Consider the following 16,098-nt stretch of genomic DNA (forward strand, 5'->3'; position numbering starts at 1 on the left):
TAAAATGCTGACCAAAAGCAACTTGGGAAGAAAGGGTTTATTTGGCTTACAAATTACATTCCATTGTCAAGGAAAGCCAAGGCAGCAACTCCAGGCAAGAGCTTGAAGTAGAAACACAAGTGGAAACCACAGAAGAATGCTGCTTACTGCCTTGCTTTCCCTGCTCGCTCACTAGGCATTCTAGGTCAGGAGTAGGGCCACTCACAAGTACCCTACTCCTGAGCCCTCCCCTATTAACTACAATAAAGAAAATGTCCCCACAGATAATGCCCACAGGCCCATCTGCTGGAGGCAACTCCTCAACTGAGGCTCCCTCTTCTCAGGAGTGTCAAGCTGACTACCAAGACTAGCTATCACCTAGAACAATATTAAGATATTGAGCATTATTCACAAATTTTATTTGGTTATGTAATCTTCAAGATGCATTTCCAAATAGCAACTCCGCACTGAATTGTAACTATAAATAGACAACTACTACATACCAGCCATGCTCCAAACTTTATGTTTAATATTCTCAACAGATTATAATGAAAGTAGCTTTTTTAACTTATGAGAAAGCTACTCTGCAAATGTCATATATCCCACTGTTATCAGAAAAAAATTTAAACAGTAGATTTAGAATTCCATCCAGGCAATTTGACACTGAGACCTATCCTCTGAACCATTTTAGGAACAAAAATCTTATTTACCCCTTGCTTTTTCTAAGAGTCAGAACAAATCTCAATCAAATGAGACTTTACTAGTGTAAGTGTTAGCAATAAACATATTCATTATTGTACTAGCTGCTTACTGTCCCATATAGAATTAAATTCTGTTCTTCTTCTACCTTGCTAAATGAGACTCATGAAATATTAGTCTTTGGGCAGTTAGAACTGTTGTAATCTCTGTAATAATGCATGCAAAGAAAAGGCTATGGATCTCACTGATACGGCAAAGTATCTTCCAGAAATAATAGAATAAGAACTCATTATTCCATGGAATGAAGCAACAACAATCAAACTATATAGCAAAGAACAAACCTATAAACAAGAATTAAGGTATCTGCTACCATCACTTAGTCCGATTCTGTTTAATACTTAAATTATCTGAATTACATGAAGTCCCCTGCTCTTTCTCTCCCTCCATCCCCCATTCCCTACTTTCCTCTCCCCCCCCCCACAAAAACAAAACACATTCTTTATTTATCTCAAGGGGGATTTGTTAGGGCTGATTTGTTTCTTTAAGAGAAAAGGGAACGCTTTCCTGCTATTCTGTTCTTACTACATTTCAGATAAGGTTCTCTAGGCAATAACATCACTTAATGAGTAAGTTCACGCCATCAAACAACAAAAACAAAAAAAACACTTGTAACCCAAAATTACAAAGACCTTAGCAATAACCATTCTATTTAATAGTACCACTCCCATCACTTGCCCACACTACTGCTTATGGCTTCGAGTTGTTCTTTACTCTACCAAATATAATATAAATTCTCTAAATATTATATTCTCCATTTGTTTGTTTCTTTCACCAATATTTCTGAAGCACTCTGCTGAGCTCAAGGGTGTAAAACTCATTGTAAGTTGTTCGTACTCACAACTGAAAGATGGAGAGATATACACTCAAATAACCATAACTATATAACAAGTGTAGCTGTAGCTGCTGAAGAAACAGATGGGGAGAAGTCTCAAAATGGCCTGAAAAAAAAAAATAGGATGAATGTCACAATCCTACTACAAGGAGCCTCCTTAAGTAGGTGTCATGGCTTAAAATGTTTTGTGAGACTATCAGACCACATGACAACTTCCAAACTTTTAGAATCACATTTTAAAAAAACAAAAAAAAAAACACCTTGAAAAGGGGGATCCCTTATTTAGCTCTCACTCAAATACCAGATTGGAGGCTCAATCAGATTTCGCAGAGCACTGTTTTCCTCGTGTGTAAAATAAGGGCAATTCTAGTTTCTACTCTAGAGCTGCTACATTAATGCTCAACGTAGGCAATCATCATAGACAAACATGGGATTCTTCCCGCATGACCATCCACAAGGTTAGGTTATGTTAGGTTCCTCAAGCACATGTCTTCCATTTCTACACGCAAAGCCTTCGATAATCAGTCCCTTCCTTTCCACGAGTACTACCACACTTAGCACACATACCTTCCTTAATCTTATCTGTGCGATTTTATAGCTTATGTCTTTCTTTCTTCCTGCGGCGCGTGTGTGTGCCTGTCTCTCTGTCTGTCTGTCTGTCTGTATGTATGTATGTATGTATGAAGAGATGGCAACACAGGCCCGGTTTATGTTAGGCGCTCAATAAAAACAATGAAGTAACAAAAACAGCTGTTTTGTGGGGTTTGTGGGGATTAATTTATTTAATGGGCCCTTAATACTCGCCAGACACTAATTTTAAATGCTTCGGGTGTTTTTACTTCATCTTACACATAAGACTACTCTGAGGCACTAAACAGAGAAACGTGCAAACTAGCCAAGGATGGAGCACGCATTCTAATCCAGAGATCTGACTCCAGATTCCTCGCTCTTCGACGTAAGTGTGACAGTCCCTAAATTTGCCCAGATCCCTAGCTGCTCCGAAGAGGAGGGAGAGGCATCAAGAGGTAGAAAACCTCCTGCTGAACGCCCTAATAAAGCAGGGCAGCTTCCAAGCATCACCCACCCCAAAGAAAGTCGGAAGCCCCAGGCCCCAAGCTGGGGTTCCAGGGACGAGCCCCACGGGAAGCAGAGGGCGTGCCCGGCACCCAGGACTATCCGCCACCCCGGTATCAACATCCACAGACCCGGAGAAAGGTACGAGATAAGCACACCCACTTGCCCACAACTGCCCCCCTCAGAAAACTCCAGTACCAGGTCAGCAGCATCGAACTTTCAAATTTTCCCCCACCCTCACACAATTACCCGCGAAAAGCGCCCACAGCAACAACTGGAGTTCTGGTTGGTCGGTACTCTGGAAACTCACCCAATCAAAAGCAGACAAAAGTTTGGGTTGGTCCCGCTGCATTCTGGGAATTGTAGTTCAAACTCGCAGGTGCTCGTCAAACTCGAGGGGGAAGAACCTGTCAAGGCGAGTGTGAAGCATGAAAAACCTTGTCTGGAAGTTCTTTTCCCTAGTGAATCGCATTTTTAAGTTACTTCCTGGGCCAGAGAAGCGTCTTTTGAGGGTTGAGGAGTTGGAGAAAGTATGGTCTATCTGCCTATTCCAATTCTGGAAAGAGAGCTAGCTTAGTGTTTGTTTTATTTTGCACTTTCACCAAACTTGAATGGTGAAAATGAAGCTAACTAAAGGTTCTCAAACTAAAATATGTGTTTAAAAAAAAGAGTGTAGTTGAAAAATGAAATAAAGGAAATCAAGTAAGTTTAATTGTAAAGCAGCTACGGTAAGAAAAATAAAATTAAGAACTGGCTTGATTACTGAATTTGTGCAAAAGTCTTTGCTCACTCTTTGCTTTCGGTTGCGCAACTCCTCTGTGTCGACCTCGGTCCTCAGATTTACATATAGTTATGTATTGTAATATATAAGTATATATTTATGTATAAATGAACATATATTCCAAGTAGAATAATGATGCAGGAGAATCCAGGACTCCTGTGGACATCCCCAGCGTCGGTCACTGGTTGGCAGTGAGACAGTGGCGGGAGTGGAGCTGTGGAACACAGACAGCTTTTTCTGACGTCAACTCCCCCGAAATACGTAACTGTAAAGAAGAGCGGAGGGTCCTCAGCCCAGTAGCTCGTGAATTTAACTCTTCACCCTAGCGATCGGGTGTCACGTGACTCAAATAAATCTGGTACTTGATTTGCATCTTCCTTCTTCTAAGCCAATAAGAGTGGCGCTCTCATTCGTCATCCCAACCCCTTTCCACCATTCTTCGCAATGGGATCTGTCACCTGACTGGGCTCAAACATGGCTGCCCTGGAAGCTAAAATGCTTTTGACTCCCGGAGCAGGTGAGTGTAAAGCGCAGGGAAGACGGCAAGGGTGCTGTCTCCGACCCCGCTAGGGGGAGCATCCCTGTCCCCCAGCCTTCCGGCTCTCCCGTTCAGTCCCAGATTGATCTGATCTTTAATCCTCTGCCTTAACAGGAGGCTGAAACCAAAGGAGTTTAGTGTCATCCTAACCGAGACACCCACCTCGAGATTTGTAATCCTATTAGCAAAATGTTCAGGAGCGAATGCGGAAGTAAATTTATGTGTCTGCGCTCCAGGCTAACACAAATATTAAGATTATTAGATATGGGATCTGCGTTAGGAGATGGGAACCACCCTTTAGAGAAAGAGGCGGTTCTCGAAAGGAGATAGTAACAGGTCAAATTAAACCCAAAACAATAATTAGAAAAGTAAATTCTGCCTTTTCTTTTCGGGCTAGTAGCTGGTGGTTTATCTAAACAGTTTCGTTTCTTCTCATCTGGTGTGTTGTTTCTAGGAGGTACTCCTCGAATGAGAAAATTGAGAATGTATTCGGCGTAACACCTCTCTTTCTATCTCCCTGCACTCTGTGCTGGGAAAATGAGTTACCCGTTTGGGAAAGAGGAAACCGCTACCGAGGAGCAACTTTTTGAATTTTTCTGTGAGTGCCTGCGGAGGGGCGACTGGGAGTTGGCACAAGCATGTGTACCTCGGCTACACAAGGGACAAGGGGATATCCCCAAAAAGGTGGAAGACATCCTACAGGCGCTGGTGCAGTGTCCCGTTCTGCTCAGGTAAGCGATCTCCCTCTTTTCCGGGATCTCAGGAAGACACACGGTTCAGTATTTGGACTCTGGTCTTAATGCCCCCAGTCCACTATTTCTTAAAAAGTTAGCAGAAGTTGAGCACGTTTCAATGTTCTGATATTTTATCTGTGTAATGTATTTTGTGTTTAAATATACTCCACTGGCCTTGGATTACCCTCAGGAGCTGAGTTTAAGCCTGGCTACCAAAAGGTTCCTGAAATCATTCCTTGTTTATTATCGATAAAAGATGGTGTAACTGCATCTTGTCACTCAAAGACCAACCTACCCTCTCCTCTTGTTCATAAGATTAATGGTGTTGTGGCTTTAACAAAGGACTGAACTGCATTAACTTAAAACTTCACATTTTGAAATAATCGTAGATCCACAAAAAGTTGAGAAATAATAGAGTCCAGGGTACCCCTTTTTCCAGCTCCCCAGCTGTGACATCTCATCCAGCTGTTGTTAGACCTCAAAACTAGGAAACTGACCTTAGTGCATGGACTACAATAGAGATCTTACTTGATTTTCACCATTTTTAACTCTATATTTGCTTTTTACTTGTAATTCTATGAGGTTTTACCCGTGTGAGGGTTGACCTAACCCCACTGTAATAAAGATAAAGACGTCCTGCTTCACGGCACATGAATTCTCTCATCCTTCCTATTATCCTGTATAGCTACACTATGACCCCTTCTTGCCTCTTGGTAACCAAGGTCTTCATCCTAGATCTTTAACTAGCAGTGCTATGAACTAGTGTCATGGGAGCCAAATGGACTGTTTTGTTCTGTCTCTTTAACTGTTCTGTTGTAAGCCTGTGGAATTATTGGATTAGCACATAAAGGCCAGAGAAACAAATCACTCTTATGTTGTTTTTTTCCCCCCTTAAATTTGGGTTCTAGGTTGGTACTGCCTAATCTAATGACTTCAAAGTAAGGCTTATGAACTCCTCTAACTATATAGTAAAAATTAATTTCTATGTATTCCCTTTATTCTTTTGTCTTTGATTCACTTTTGGTATTCAAAAGTACACTTAGGGGCTGGGTGTGGTATTTTAACACATGTGTCTCAACTGACACAGGAGGATTGCTGTAAGTTCAAAATCAGCCTAAATGGTACAGTATGAAACCCTGTCTCAAAACAGTGAGTGACAGTGTGTGTCTATGTATGTGTGTTTGTCTGTATACATACATATGCATAGACATATACACATATATTTCAAATGGACGGTGATTTTCTCTGGAAGTATTCCTAAAAATAAAACTAAGTCAGGTATGGTGAGGCTGTTTCTGTAGCTGCAGACACTCTGGAGCCCAGGAGTTCCGGCCTAACAGTACTGCAGCTGGGAAGATACAACACAATTAGATAAGGTAGTACAGGCACCAGTGGAAGCTGAAAGTTACGTGGTTCTGTATGGTTCAACTGTTACTCGGAATTGAGAATTTCTCATTAGGACTTGCTTGTTCAGATTTAAAATGAACTGAACTGAAAACTGATATATAAACTCGAATCACAAAAGAGAAAGGGTCAGTTGAAACTCCTGTTTTGCTAAATCTTTCTTTTCTTTTTCAGATGCGGACCAGGTATCAACCCTCAGAGATTAGCCTGGCTCTGGCTTCTCATACTGGAACAATGGGTGACCCAAGAAAAAGTATGTGGGCTTACATTTAATTTTTTCCCCCGAAACCAGGACTGAGAAGAACTTAGAAGTTAGGAGATTTTCCATCCGTCAGCTACTTCCCTTTTTTTGTGGTTGGTTGTAGTCTTTCTCAGGGTTGACTGTGGAAATGATTTGCTTGTTAATTTACCCTCGTACCTTAACATATAATATCATTAGGAGTGATACTAGTTTGTTAAATATTTCTAGAAGACTTGCTCTTGAAGAGAACTTTGTAGAGTTTAGTGACTATGCCAAGATGGGTGGGGTGTGGTGGTAAAGACTGTAATCCCAGCTACTCAAGAAGCTGACACGTGAAGATTGTTTGAGTCCAGGAGTTCAGTGCTGGCCTAGGCAGCATAATGAGACTCTGTCACACATGCACGCGCGCACACACACACACGTGCACACACACACACAGAGAATCTTTGACTCAAGAGAAATGACTCCAGCAAAGCCAGAGATCTGACCACCTCAACCCTTGTTCATTTTCCATGCCAACATTATATTAGCCTCTTTTTACTTCAAAGTAAAAAATTCAGTTTTTAAATATCCATCATTTTTTTCTTACATTTATTGCTTTCTCTCACCAGAATTAATTGTTTGTTTAGTTCCATTTTTTGCACTTTTATCCTTCCTTTAACTGTGCCAAAAAATCCTGGCCTAAAGGTATCTTTTTTTTTTTGTTACTGTGTTTCAAGACAGGATTTCTCTGTGTAGCCCTAACTGTCCTGGAGCTTACTCTGTAGACCAGGCTGACCTCAAACGCCCAAAGATCCACCTACCTCTGTCTCCCTAGTGATGGGATCAAAGGTGTGTGCCAGCACCACCAGGCTTAAATGTATCTTTTAGGCAGACTTAGAGGGTTGTCTAGCAAAGAGAACTTGTAGAAAGACTAGCAGAAAGAGCAAGTAAAAGAAGCAAAATTGTAAAATAATGAAACCTAGGAAAAATAAGAGTCAGCGCTAAAGAGAGAAAAAGACAACAATAATGAGATAAAGTAGAAAAGAAAGAAAGAAGATTCCCTAGCATCTTGGAAGGGAGGGGGACAGAGGGGCTTTGTTACTGAGTAAGGATCTCCCTATTACAAACACCAAGTCTGTTGAACTAACTGACCTTTCCCCTTGAGGAGAAGAGGTCGGCTTGCTGACTTGTGACCTCATTGACTGATGGCTCAGAGGTTAAGAGCACTGACTGCTTATTCTCTGGAGAGTTGCTTAACAACATCAGGTGGTGGATTTCACTTCCCCAGCTCCTCAGCCTAGATGGGGAGGGAATTGTTCTTGTTTTGGCCAATACCAAACTTCATGTAGTCCTTAAAGCTCCGGTGATCCACTTCGTTCAACGGTTGTAGTAGTAGTTTTGTTGTTTGGAGAACTATAAACTGTTTTTTAAGGACCAGGACTTCAGGTGCACTTTGGAGTGCTACAGAGCCAGTTGTGCCTTGGTGCTTGGAAACACACAGCTGCTTACAGTTGCAGGCTCCCGCTGCCTGCCAAGAGCTGCCGTTTAATTATGAGGCGAAGCAGCGGTGCTGTTTTTCTATCCTTCATTCACTCTTATCTCCTGTCTGTTTATCTTGCCCTGGTTTAGGCCTACATGTGTAAGCATGTGTGTAAAGGGTTAGCTGCAGAGATGTTTGCTGATAAGCTGCTACTACCAGAGGAAAGCTAGCAATAACCCTCATGTCCGTAATACAGGCCTGGCTAATAAATGGAAGCATATCTCCATGCAGTGCACGACGCCACTATTCAAAATTATATGGCCAATGAGTTTTCAGTGTCATTTCAGTGGCACATGCCTTTAACCCAGCACTTAGGAGGCAGAGGCAGGTGGATCTCTGTGAGTTTGAGGCCAGCCTAGTCTACAAAGTAAGTTCCAGGACTTCCAGAACTGTTACACAGAGAAACACTGTAAAATAAAAAAAAAAAAAACCAAAAAACACTACATAAACCACTTCATGCTATGGGTTTCTTTAATTTGGAAATGAAATACAATACCCCGTGCCAGGCGTGTATACCTTTGTTTTTTTCAATAACTGGTATACAAAGGATGGTGAATACCAGAAGCATGGTTGGATTAAAAGGATTATGAGGGTGTGCCCTCCAAGAGTTTCCTGTAGGTGTTTTACACACAGCAATAAAAACTTGAGTGATTTTTCCAAAAGAGGGAGTCAGGCATGGTATCCATCGCTTCCCAGCAAGAGGGAAACAGGGGCAAGGGGACCCAGAGTGCAAGACCAGTGTGGGCTACATAGCAAGACCGTGTCTCAGAACAGACAGAGAAAGGGAAAGAGCACGTGAAATGAACAAGCTTGGAGTATAGGTTAATCAGTGTAGGCTTTAGTTCTGTGTGTATGTGCACATTTGTATGGATATGTGTAGGATATGCATATGAACATCAGTTCAGTTAGGTGTCTTCCTGCCTTTCTCTTTGACGTTTTAAGTTTTTGGTGTTTTGGGTTTTTGAGGTTTTTGTCTTTTTTCTTTTCCAGACAAAGTTTCTCAGTGAACATGACACTCATTAATTTGGCTATACTGTCTGGTCAGAAAGCTCCCAGGATCCTCTTGTACTGGGATTATATGCATTCAACCCTAGAATGCATTCAACCCTAGATATTTATTACTTTTATCTGGTTTTTTGTTTATTGTGTTTTTATTATTGTTATGTTTATTTTTATGTATGTAAATATTTTGCCTGTATGTATGTCTGTGTGCCTAAACAACTGAGCTATTTCTCCAGTCCAGGTTTTGGGATTTTGTTTGTTTGTTTTTGGTTTGGTTTTGTTTTGAGACACAGTCTCACTGTGCAGCTCTGCCTGACTGAGAACTCACTATGTAGACCATACTGGCCTCATACTCAAAGAGGTCTGCCTGCCTCTGCCTCTCAAGTGCTGGGACTAAAGGCAGGTCCTGGGATTAATAGTATATACCACTACACCTAGCCTTTTTTTTTTAATGTGGGTGTTAGGGATCTAAACTCAGGTCCTCATGCTTGTGGGGCAAGCACTTTTCCAACTGAGCAATCTTTCCAAGCCCCTGCATATTAATTTAAAGAATGTTCAAGTTTAGCCAACTTTATTTCCAAAGGAAAGCATCAAAAACCATATCCAGAAGGACTGGAATGATAGCTCAGAGGTTAAGAGCACTGGCTGCCATTCCAGAGGACCCAGGTTCAATTCCCAGCACCCACATGGCACTTCACAATTGTCTGTAACTGCAGTATCAGGGGCTCTGATGTCCTCTGCTGCCCTCTGCAAGCAACAGACTTGCACATGGTGCACAGACATACACAAATCATCCATATACATTAAAATAAAAATAAATATTTTTTTAAAATGCATCCAGGAGTGTAATGATTAAAAGTACCTTATCTTAGAAAAATAGCAGAAATAAGAGTAACTAAAGAGAAATTGTATTTATTAAGCAAAGCATATGTCTGACCTCTATAATTGTGTATTATTCCTCTAGAAATTACTTTCTGCTGTTTTCCGGAGAAAACTCGAGTTTCTTTTTTTATCAGAAGACCTCCAAGGTGACATTCCAGAGAACATCCTCAAGGTAAGAAAGACTGAGGGCACCTGCAGTCACTCAACAAGTTTAATTTTCAGGGCCATCGGGGAGACAGGTCTTTAAGATGTTGACTGTTCTTTGTTTTCAGAGAAAGAAATAGGCAGGCCCCTCCAAGGCAAGTTTAGAATGAGTATAACTTACCTGATTTTGGAATTCTGGAAGCAGATTGCCCAGCAGAACTGATCGTAGCAGGCAATTGATTGTTCTTTACATTTCACCTAGAAGGAACTCATTACTTGGGTTTAATTTAAGATATTTGAACTATTGACGAGTAGACGATAGAGAATTTGAGGGAAGAAAGGAACTAATATTTGATAGACTTGTCTTCTGTAACAGATACACTAATGTTTTATAGCTAATCATTGTACCAACCTTCTAGAGACAGAGTCCAATTAAATGTTCTCCTTGTGTAGGTAAGCATGATTGCATATGCCAATAATCAAGAATTTAAGGCCAGCCTGAGCTATATAGTAAAAACCTGTCTCAATTGCCACCCCCCAGAAAAATGTTAGCAATCAATAGATAGATAATATATAGTTATCCATATCTATAGATAGATATCTATAGATTGATATAGATACTATTTTTATATCATCTATCAATTACTAGGTTTTTTCCTATAGATACATATAACTATATCTATATAGAAATATATTACATATTATATATTATAATATATATACATCAGTTGCTATTTATTGAGACTCAATACCTCATTTATTTGTTTTAAATTTTATTAGCATCAAACCCAGGGTCTTGCACATTCTAGATAATCACTCTGTCCTTGATACACACCTCAGCCCATTATCATTATCAGTTCTGGCTGTCCTGGGACTTACTCTGTAGACCAGGCTGGCCTCGAACTCATGGAGATCCACCTGCCTCTGCCTTCTAAGTGCTGCTATTAAAGGCGTGCGCCACTACCACCCGGCCATTATTTGTTTTCTTAAGACTCTGCTACCAGATAAGATATATTTATGGTAGGACTTATGTGGGAACTGACTTGTATTAGTTCAAGGATTCATGGACTAGCAATTAATAAAGAGCCATCCCTGAACAACATCTACAGATGTAGGAAACAATGTACATCCCTGTGCCCCTTTCTCCTTCAGGCTGCCTGTATAAGGAGTATATAGAAAGTCATGCTTCTAACAGTCTAGCTGAAGAGGCAGACTCAATACCTAATTAAGCTAATATACAGGAGACATATTTTTAATAAACCATACGATATTCAATTGTTCGAAGGTGTATGGATTAAAAACATTAAGCAAGTGCCTGATGTCTGTTGCTGTAACCAAATACCACAGGCTGTGTAATTTATAAAGCAGATTTGTTTAGTTCATGGTTTGGATACTGAAGAACAACACAACACTGGTGTCTGCTCAGCATCTAGAAGAGCCTTCTTCCTGCGCTCTAACATGACAGAGGGCATCGCAAAGGGAGAGGGGACAGGTGTGCTAGCTCAGGGGTCTCTCTTCTTACAAAGCTGCTGATACCATGGGGATCGGCCTTGAGATTAGATTTCATCTAATCTTAACTCTCCCAAAGACTCAGCCTCCAAATATTAACACATGAAATTGGGGATTAAGTTTCTAACACCTGAACTATTTGCTGTGGTTCGTGTGAGACAGTGTCTCGGCATATAGCCCAGGCTAGCCACACAGTCTCAGCTTCCTGCATTTCCAGGTATGTGCCACATACCTGCCTACTGACACAATGAACTTATAAGGTACACAGTCAAACCACAGCAGAAGGGTTTTATGGAAGGATAAAAAATGGATTATGCCTTAAAACATAGACAGAATTCAGATCAGTAGTTAAAAGCTGATATGTAATGTTCCTTCAAAAATTAGATTGAATTGCTTTTAAGTGTGCATAATACCTTACCCACCTGGTCTATAAATGTATAGTCTTAATTAAGGTCGCTAACAAACTTTGAAGAGAGTAGGGTGGGGCTTGAGTAACTAAGTTAACTTAATTTTTAACTTCAGTCTCCTCAGTAAGACAGGAATAACTATGGTATCTGCTTCTGGAGATTGTCCGCATGGTTGATTTGGTTCTTCTGTAAAGAGCCTTGAATAGTGACTTCCTATACAAACACCTATAGAAATGTTTTCTATGGCTACTGAGCCATCAAGGCACACAGGTCATCGCATCCTGGTGGCCACCGCACTCCCTGCTTTTGTTCTCCACCTAGGAGCTGTTTGAAGCCTTAGCACAAAGTCCAGTAGACAGCATTCCTGACAGAAGCCAGAGGTGGGAGAGCGGGACCCCTCAGCTCAGCCCTGAAGCTGTCTCCGTGCTCTGGGATGTTCTGAAGCAAGCCCCCCAGCTAGCCCAGGCCCTGTTGGAGCTCCTGCTTGTAGATCACCACAGCACCAGCCTCTGTCACAGCCCTCTGCAGAAGACACTGCTGGATCGCATTCGAAAGGCACTACAGACCCTCCGGGACCCTGCCCCTCAGCCCCCTGGGGTGGCCGACGCTGTCTGTGGAGCCCTGCAGGCTCTCTGCTGCACTGTCGAGCCACCAGAAAGTGAATGGCGGGTCCTCTGTGAGGAACTGTTAGAGACCTGCAGGACTGAGGGCAGTCCCCTGCCGGAGGAGCGGCTGCTTGGTTGCCTGTTACACAAGGCTGGACGGGGCCTACTGTCCCTCTACGGCCAAATCTATGCAGAGAAGGTGACAGAAAGGACACCAAAGGCCACACTTCCAGGAAAAGGTGTGTGTCTTTTGCTGTTTCTCCTTGAATAATTTAGTATTTTAGTAATTCTGTTTTGCCCTCTGAAGTTCTGGACTAGTATTGTACTTGCTTGTTGTCCAAGACAAGAGAGGCTAAGCAAAACCACGTAGCATTTTGTTGGTGTTTGTTTGTTTAAAACATAGCTTAAGGAAATAGCAGGATAGAAAAGAGCTTTGCAGAAACTACTAAGAAGATTGAAACATCTTTCAGATAAAGTGTAAACAATAGAGTTTAACTTTTACAAGAGTCTACTCTTGAACTAGGAAGATGGCTCAGTGGCTAAAGGTGCTTCTACTTACCACACTGACCCAATGATCTGAGTTTGAGCCCCAGAACCCACTAGAGTGGAAGGAGAGGGGGCTGGAGAGATGGCTCAGAGGTTAAGAGCATTGCCTTCTCTTCCAAAGGTCCTGAGTTCAATTCCCAGCAACCACATGGTGGCTCACAACCATCTGTAATGAGGTCTGGTGCCCTCTTCTGGCCTGCAGGCATACACACAGACAGAATATTGTATACATAATAAATAAATATTTTTAAAAAAAAAAAAGAGTGGAAGGAGAGAATGGACTCCCCAGCATTGTGCTCTGACCTCCATTATATGCACATGAATGCGCATACAATATAACAGTAATAATAATACATTTTAAGTAAATAAATACAAGTGCCTAGTCTCAGACTGGCTGGTTTTCAGTGTGGACTATAGCGTGAGAAAGAGGAGCTCTTCATTAGTAACCCTCCCGGTGTGATGTTCAGTGTCCCCAGATCATCCGGATCCTGAGCGGGCAATGCTGGCCCTGTTCTCCACTCCCGACCCAGCCCACGCTTGGAAAATGGTCTTTTTCTACTGCCTGAGCAACAACAAACACTTCCTGGAGCAGATCCTGGTGAGTTGAGCTTCATTCCTGTCCATCATAGAAGAACCCAGAACTCTCCCAGAGCTATTTGGGTTTTCTTTGTTTCTCTCTCATGTATCCAACTCCTGCAGTCTAATCAGTGGCAAGTCATCTGGTTGTCATCCCGAAGTCCCTCGGGAGAGGGGCCTCTGAGAACCAGTTCCATTCCTAGTTGATGCTGTAGCCGCTTTAGGTTGAACCTTTGGTAGGAATAAGATGTTGGCTGTGCATCAGCTTTCTGGGGGATGTAGACAGCAAAGGCCATGGCAGCAATTCAAGGCCTAGCTGGCAAGGAAATTTTATTACTCTAACTCTTGCCTTCTAAATTGCAGCTGAACCTCATTTATTTCAACAGATATCTGTGAATCCATTCTTGTAGGCTATGTGCTATGCTAAGAGATGGGGTTACAACAGAAGTCAGTCCCTCACTTCAAAATGCTTAGAACGTACTTTTGTGCTGTCTTTTTATGTAACTGACTACCCTAATGAAACTGGAATTCATTCTTTCCAGTTCAGGTAACCAAGTAACCTTTGGCTTATAGGTCACGGCGCTAACCCTGTTGAAAGAGGAAGACTTCCCAAGCCTTGGATGCCTGCTTGATAGAGAATTCCGGCCTCTCAGCCACCTGCTCGTGCTCCTGGGATGGACACACTGCCAGAGCCTTGAATCAGCTAAACGATTACTCCAAACACTCTACAGGACCCAGGTAACTCGTGCAGTGCCCCAAGGTGCTCCAGAAGCAAATGCCCTGGGGCTTTGGACCTAGAAGAGTTCCTAGTCTTGTAGTCAGCCACAGTGACTGAAGCCTAAGTCAGTATTTGTTTCTTCTGCATTGACATAGGACCAAGGCCATGATGAGCTTCTCAGGGATGCCTGTGAAGGATTGTGGGCTCACTTAGAAGTCCTGGAGTGGTGTGTACAGCAGAGCAGGTATGTCCCTGTGAAGGCATTCCCCCTTCCTACCATACCTGGGCACACTCAACCCTATACTCCATTTCAGAAAAAAAAAAAATTTGATTATGATGGCCAGATGGCAAATAATTGTTCCATCTGTTGAAGTAGGGTTTGGGGAAAACCTAAGTAATGATTAGCTTCCATTTGTGACCATCATGTCATGGCCAAAGGATAATTTGGAGTTCGAAAGAAAAGCAGCTGGCAATCCCTATGCGTGTGTGTACTATAGGCCAGGCATTGTTCTAAGCCTCTTACAACATCCTGGCAAAGTAGATACAGACATGATTGTTGCTTTAAACACTAAAGGTCACACATGGTGGCTTACACTTTTAATCTCAGCCCCTGAGAGACAGAGGCAGACAGTTCTCTGAATTCACAGTCAGCCCGGTCTCCATAGCAAGTACCAGGCCAGCCAAGGTAACATAGGGAGACCTGCCTTTGCCTAGATCTGAGTTTCCATTTTGTTCTTCATTCACCTCACCAATGCTTCAGAAAGCAGGTGGAGGAGTGTGTAGGGAGGGGCTCTTTGAATACACCAAAGAAGCTTATTTGAAAGCTACAGCGAGTACAGAACTCAGGGACTTGGATCTTCAGGCCCTTCTTAGACTCCACTGGGCAGAAAGGCCCTCCCTAGATCCTTGCTAGACAAGCAACTAACATGATGGCTATAATTCCTCAAGGTGGATAAATGTTACCTTTTATCCTAAACCTCACAAAAGAGTTTGGGAAGGTGAAACCCAAAGTAGTAGAGGCCAGAGAAGAAGAACAAGAGGAAAGAGAGCTGTCTCTCTGCGGGGCAATAATATAAACCCGCCTCCTTGTCCGTCCTCCCGACTTTGCCTTCCAGCAGCCTCATACCAAAGAGAGAGCTCTTGCGTCACTTACATGGTGGAGACAGCCACTCCGTGCTCTACTCTCTCCATCACCTCACACACCTCCCAGCCCTCAGGGAGGAAGAAGTCCTCAAGCTCCTTCAAAAGGTGCCAGCTAAGGACCTCCAACGAGAGCATGGTGAGTTGGCCCATAGTGTGGTCGCATTGTGTCACACAGGTCCGGGAACTTCCTCAGGTGAGAACAGATGTTTCCAGAATGTGCTTTGATCACATTCTTTTTTTTTTTTTTTGCTTCCTACCCCCCCCCCATCCCCTGCAGAAATCTGAGAAACTTGTTTGACAAACTTCCTAAAAGAACTAGAATTCTGATTCACAATGAGAAGTGTAAAAGGCTTCTTCCAAGGATGTAGTTGATATTTGGCCTCTGAACCCATTCAGATGCACTTGGAGCTTGGGACTTAAACCTGAAAAGGGCAGTAAGAGGACCATGACTGGGACACAAACCATGTGGAATATGAGTAAGAGTCCAGGCAATGGAGGCCATGTATCAGATAGAAGGAAGACTGGTAGAGAACAGCAAAGTAAAGAGGACAAAGCTGGTATTGACTAGGGGAGAGGCCTGGGACGTTGCAGGTCAGACATGCAGGAGGGTAAGACCTACAGGTCAGCCCTCTGTGCTTCAGTCATTCTTGCTGCTCCTGCCTGAACAGGCTAACTCTGATGTTCTGCCTGTTTCTCTGCTTC

General features: G+C 42.5%; 2 protein-coding genes across 10 annotated transcripts in view; one reads left to right on the forward strand and one right to left on the reverse strand.

Moving 5' to 3' along the window:
* The window catches only part of Rad51b (RAD51 paralog B), a 515,139-nt gene extending 511,649 nt beyond the window's left edge, over nucleotides 1–3,490 (reverse strand). For 3 of the 7 annotated variants that reach the window (XR_015004408.2, XM_085697446.2, XM_085697445.2), the window contains exons 1-2: nucleotides 2,843–2,924; nucleotides 1,577–1,676 (exon numbers count right to left, since the gene is read on the reverse strand). The gene's annotated coding sequence lies outside the window, so the exon portion shown is untranslated. Of the gene's footprint in view, nucleotides 1–1,576; nucleotides 1,677–2,842; nucleotides 2,925–2,954; nucleotides 3,190–3,434 lie in introns of those variants that run through there. The other 4 variants (XM_087911700.1, XM_085697440.2, XM_085697439.2 and 1 more) reach the window with 4 other exon arrangements.
* Nucleotides 3,491–3,813: 323 nt separating this feature from the next.
* The window catches only part of Zfyve26 (zinc finger FYVE-type containing 26), a 61,184-nt gene continuing 48,899 nt past the window's right edge, over nucleotides 3,814–16,098 (forward strand). For 2 of the 3 annotated variants that reach the window (XM_048415725.3, XM_048415726.3), the window contains exons 1-9: nucleotides 3,814–3,942; nucleotides 4,418–4,694; nucleotides 6,276–6,354; nucleotides 9,831–9,920; nucleotides 12,130–12,652; nucleotides 13,427–13,557; nucleotides 14,109–14,273; nucleotides 14,409–14,497; nucleotides 15,369–15,532. In XM_048415725.3, the coding sequence (XP_048271682.3) occupies nucleotides 4,501–4,694; nucleotides 6,276–6,354; nucleotides 9,831–9,920; nucleotides 12,130–12,652; nucleotides 13,427–13,557; nucleotides 14,109–14,273; nucleotides 14,409–14,497; nucleotides 15,369–15,532 (1,435 nt within the window). In that variant the 5' untranslated portion in view covers nucleotides 3,814–3,942; nucleotides 4,418–4,500. The remainder of the gene's footprint in view (nucleotides 3,943–4,417; nucleotides 4,695–6,275; nucleotides 6,355–9,830; nucleotides 9,921–12,129; nucleotides 12,653–13,426; nucleotides 13,558–14,108; nucleotides 14,274–14,408; nucleotides 14,498–15,368; nucleotides 15,533–16,098) is intronic. The other variant, XM_048415727.3, reaches the window with a different exon arrangement.

Source organism: Myodes glareolus, chromosome 11 (genome assembly GCF_982192425.1).
Source record: "Myodes glareolus chromosome 11, mMyoGla1.1, whole genome shotgun sequence".
Lineage (NCBI taxonomy): Eukaryota > Metazoa > Chordata > Mammalia > Rodentia > Cricetidae > Myodes > Myodes glareolus.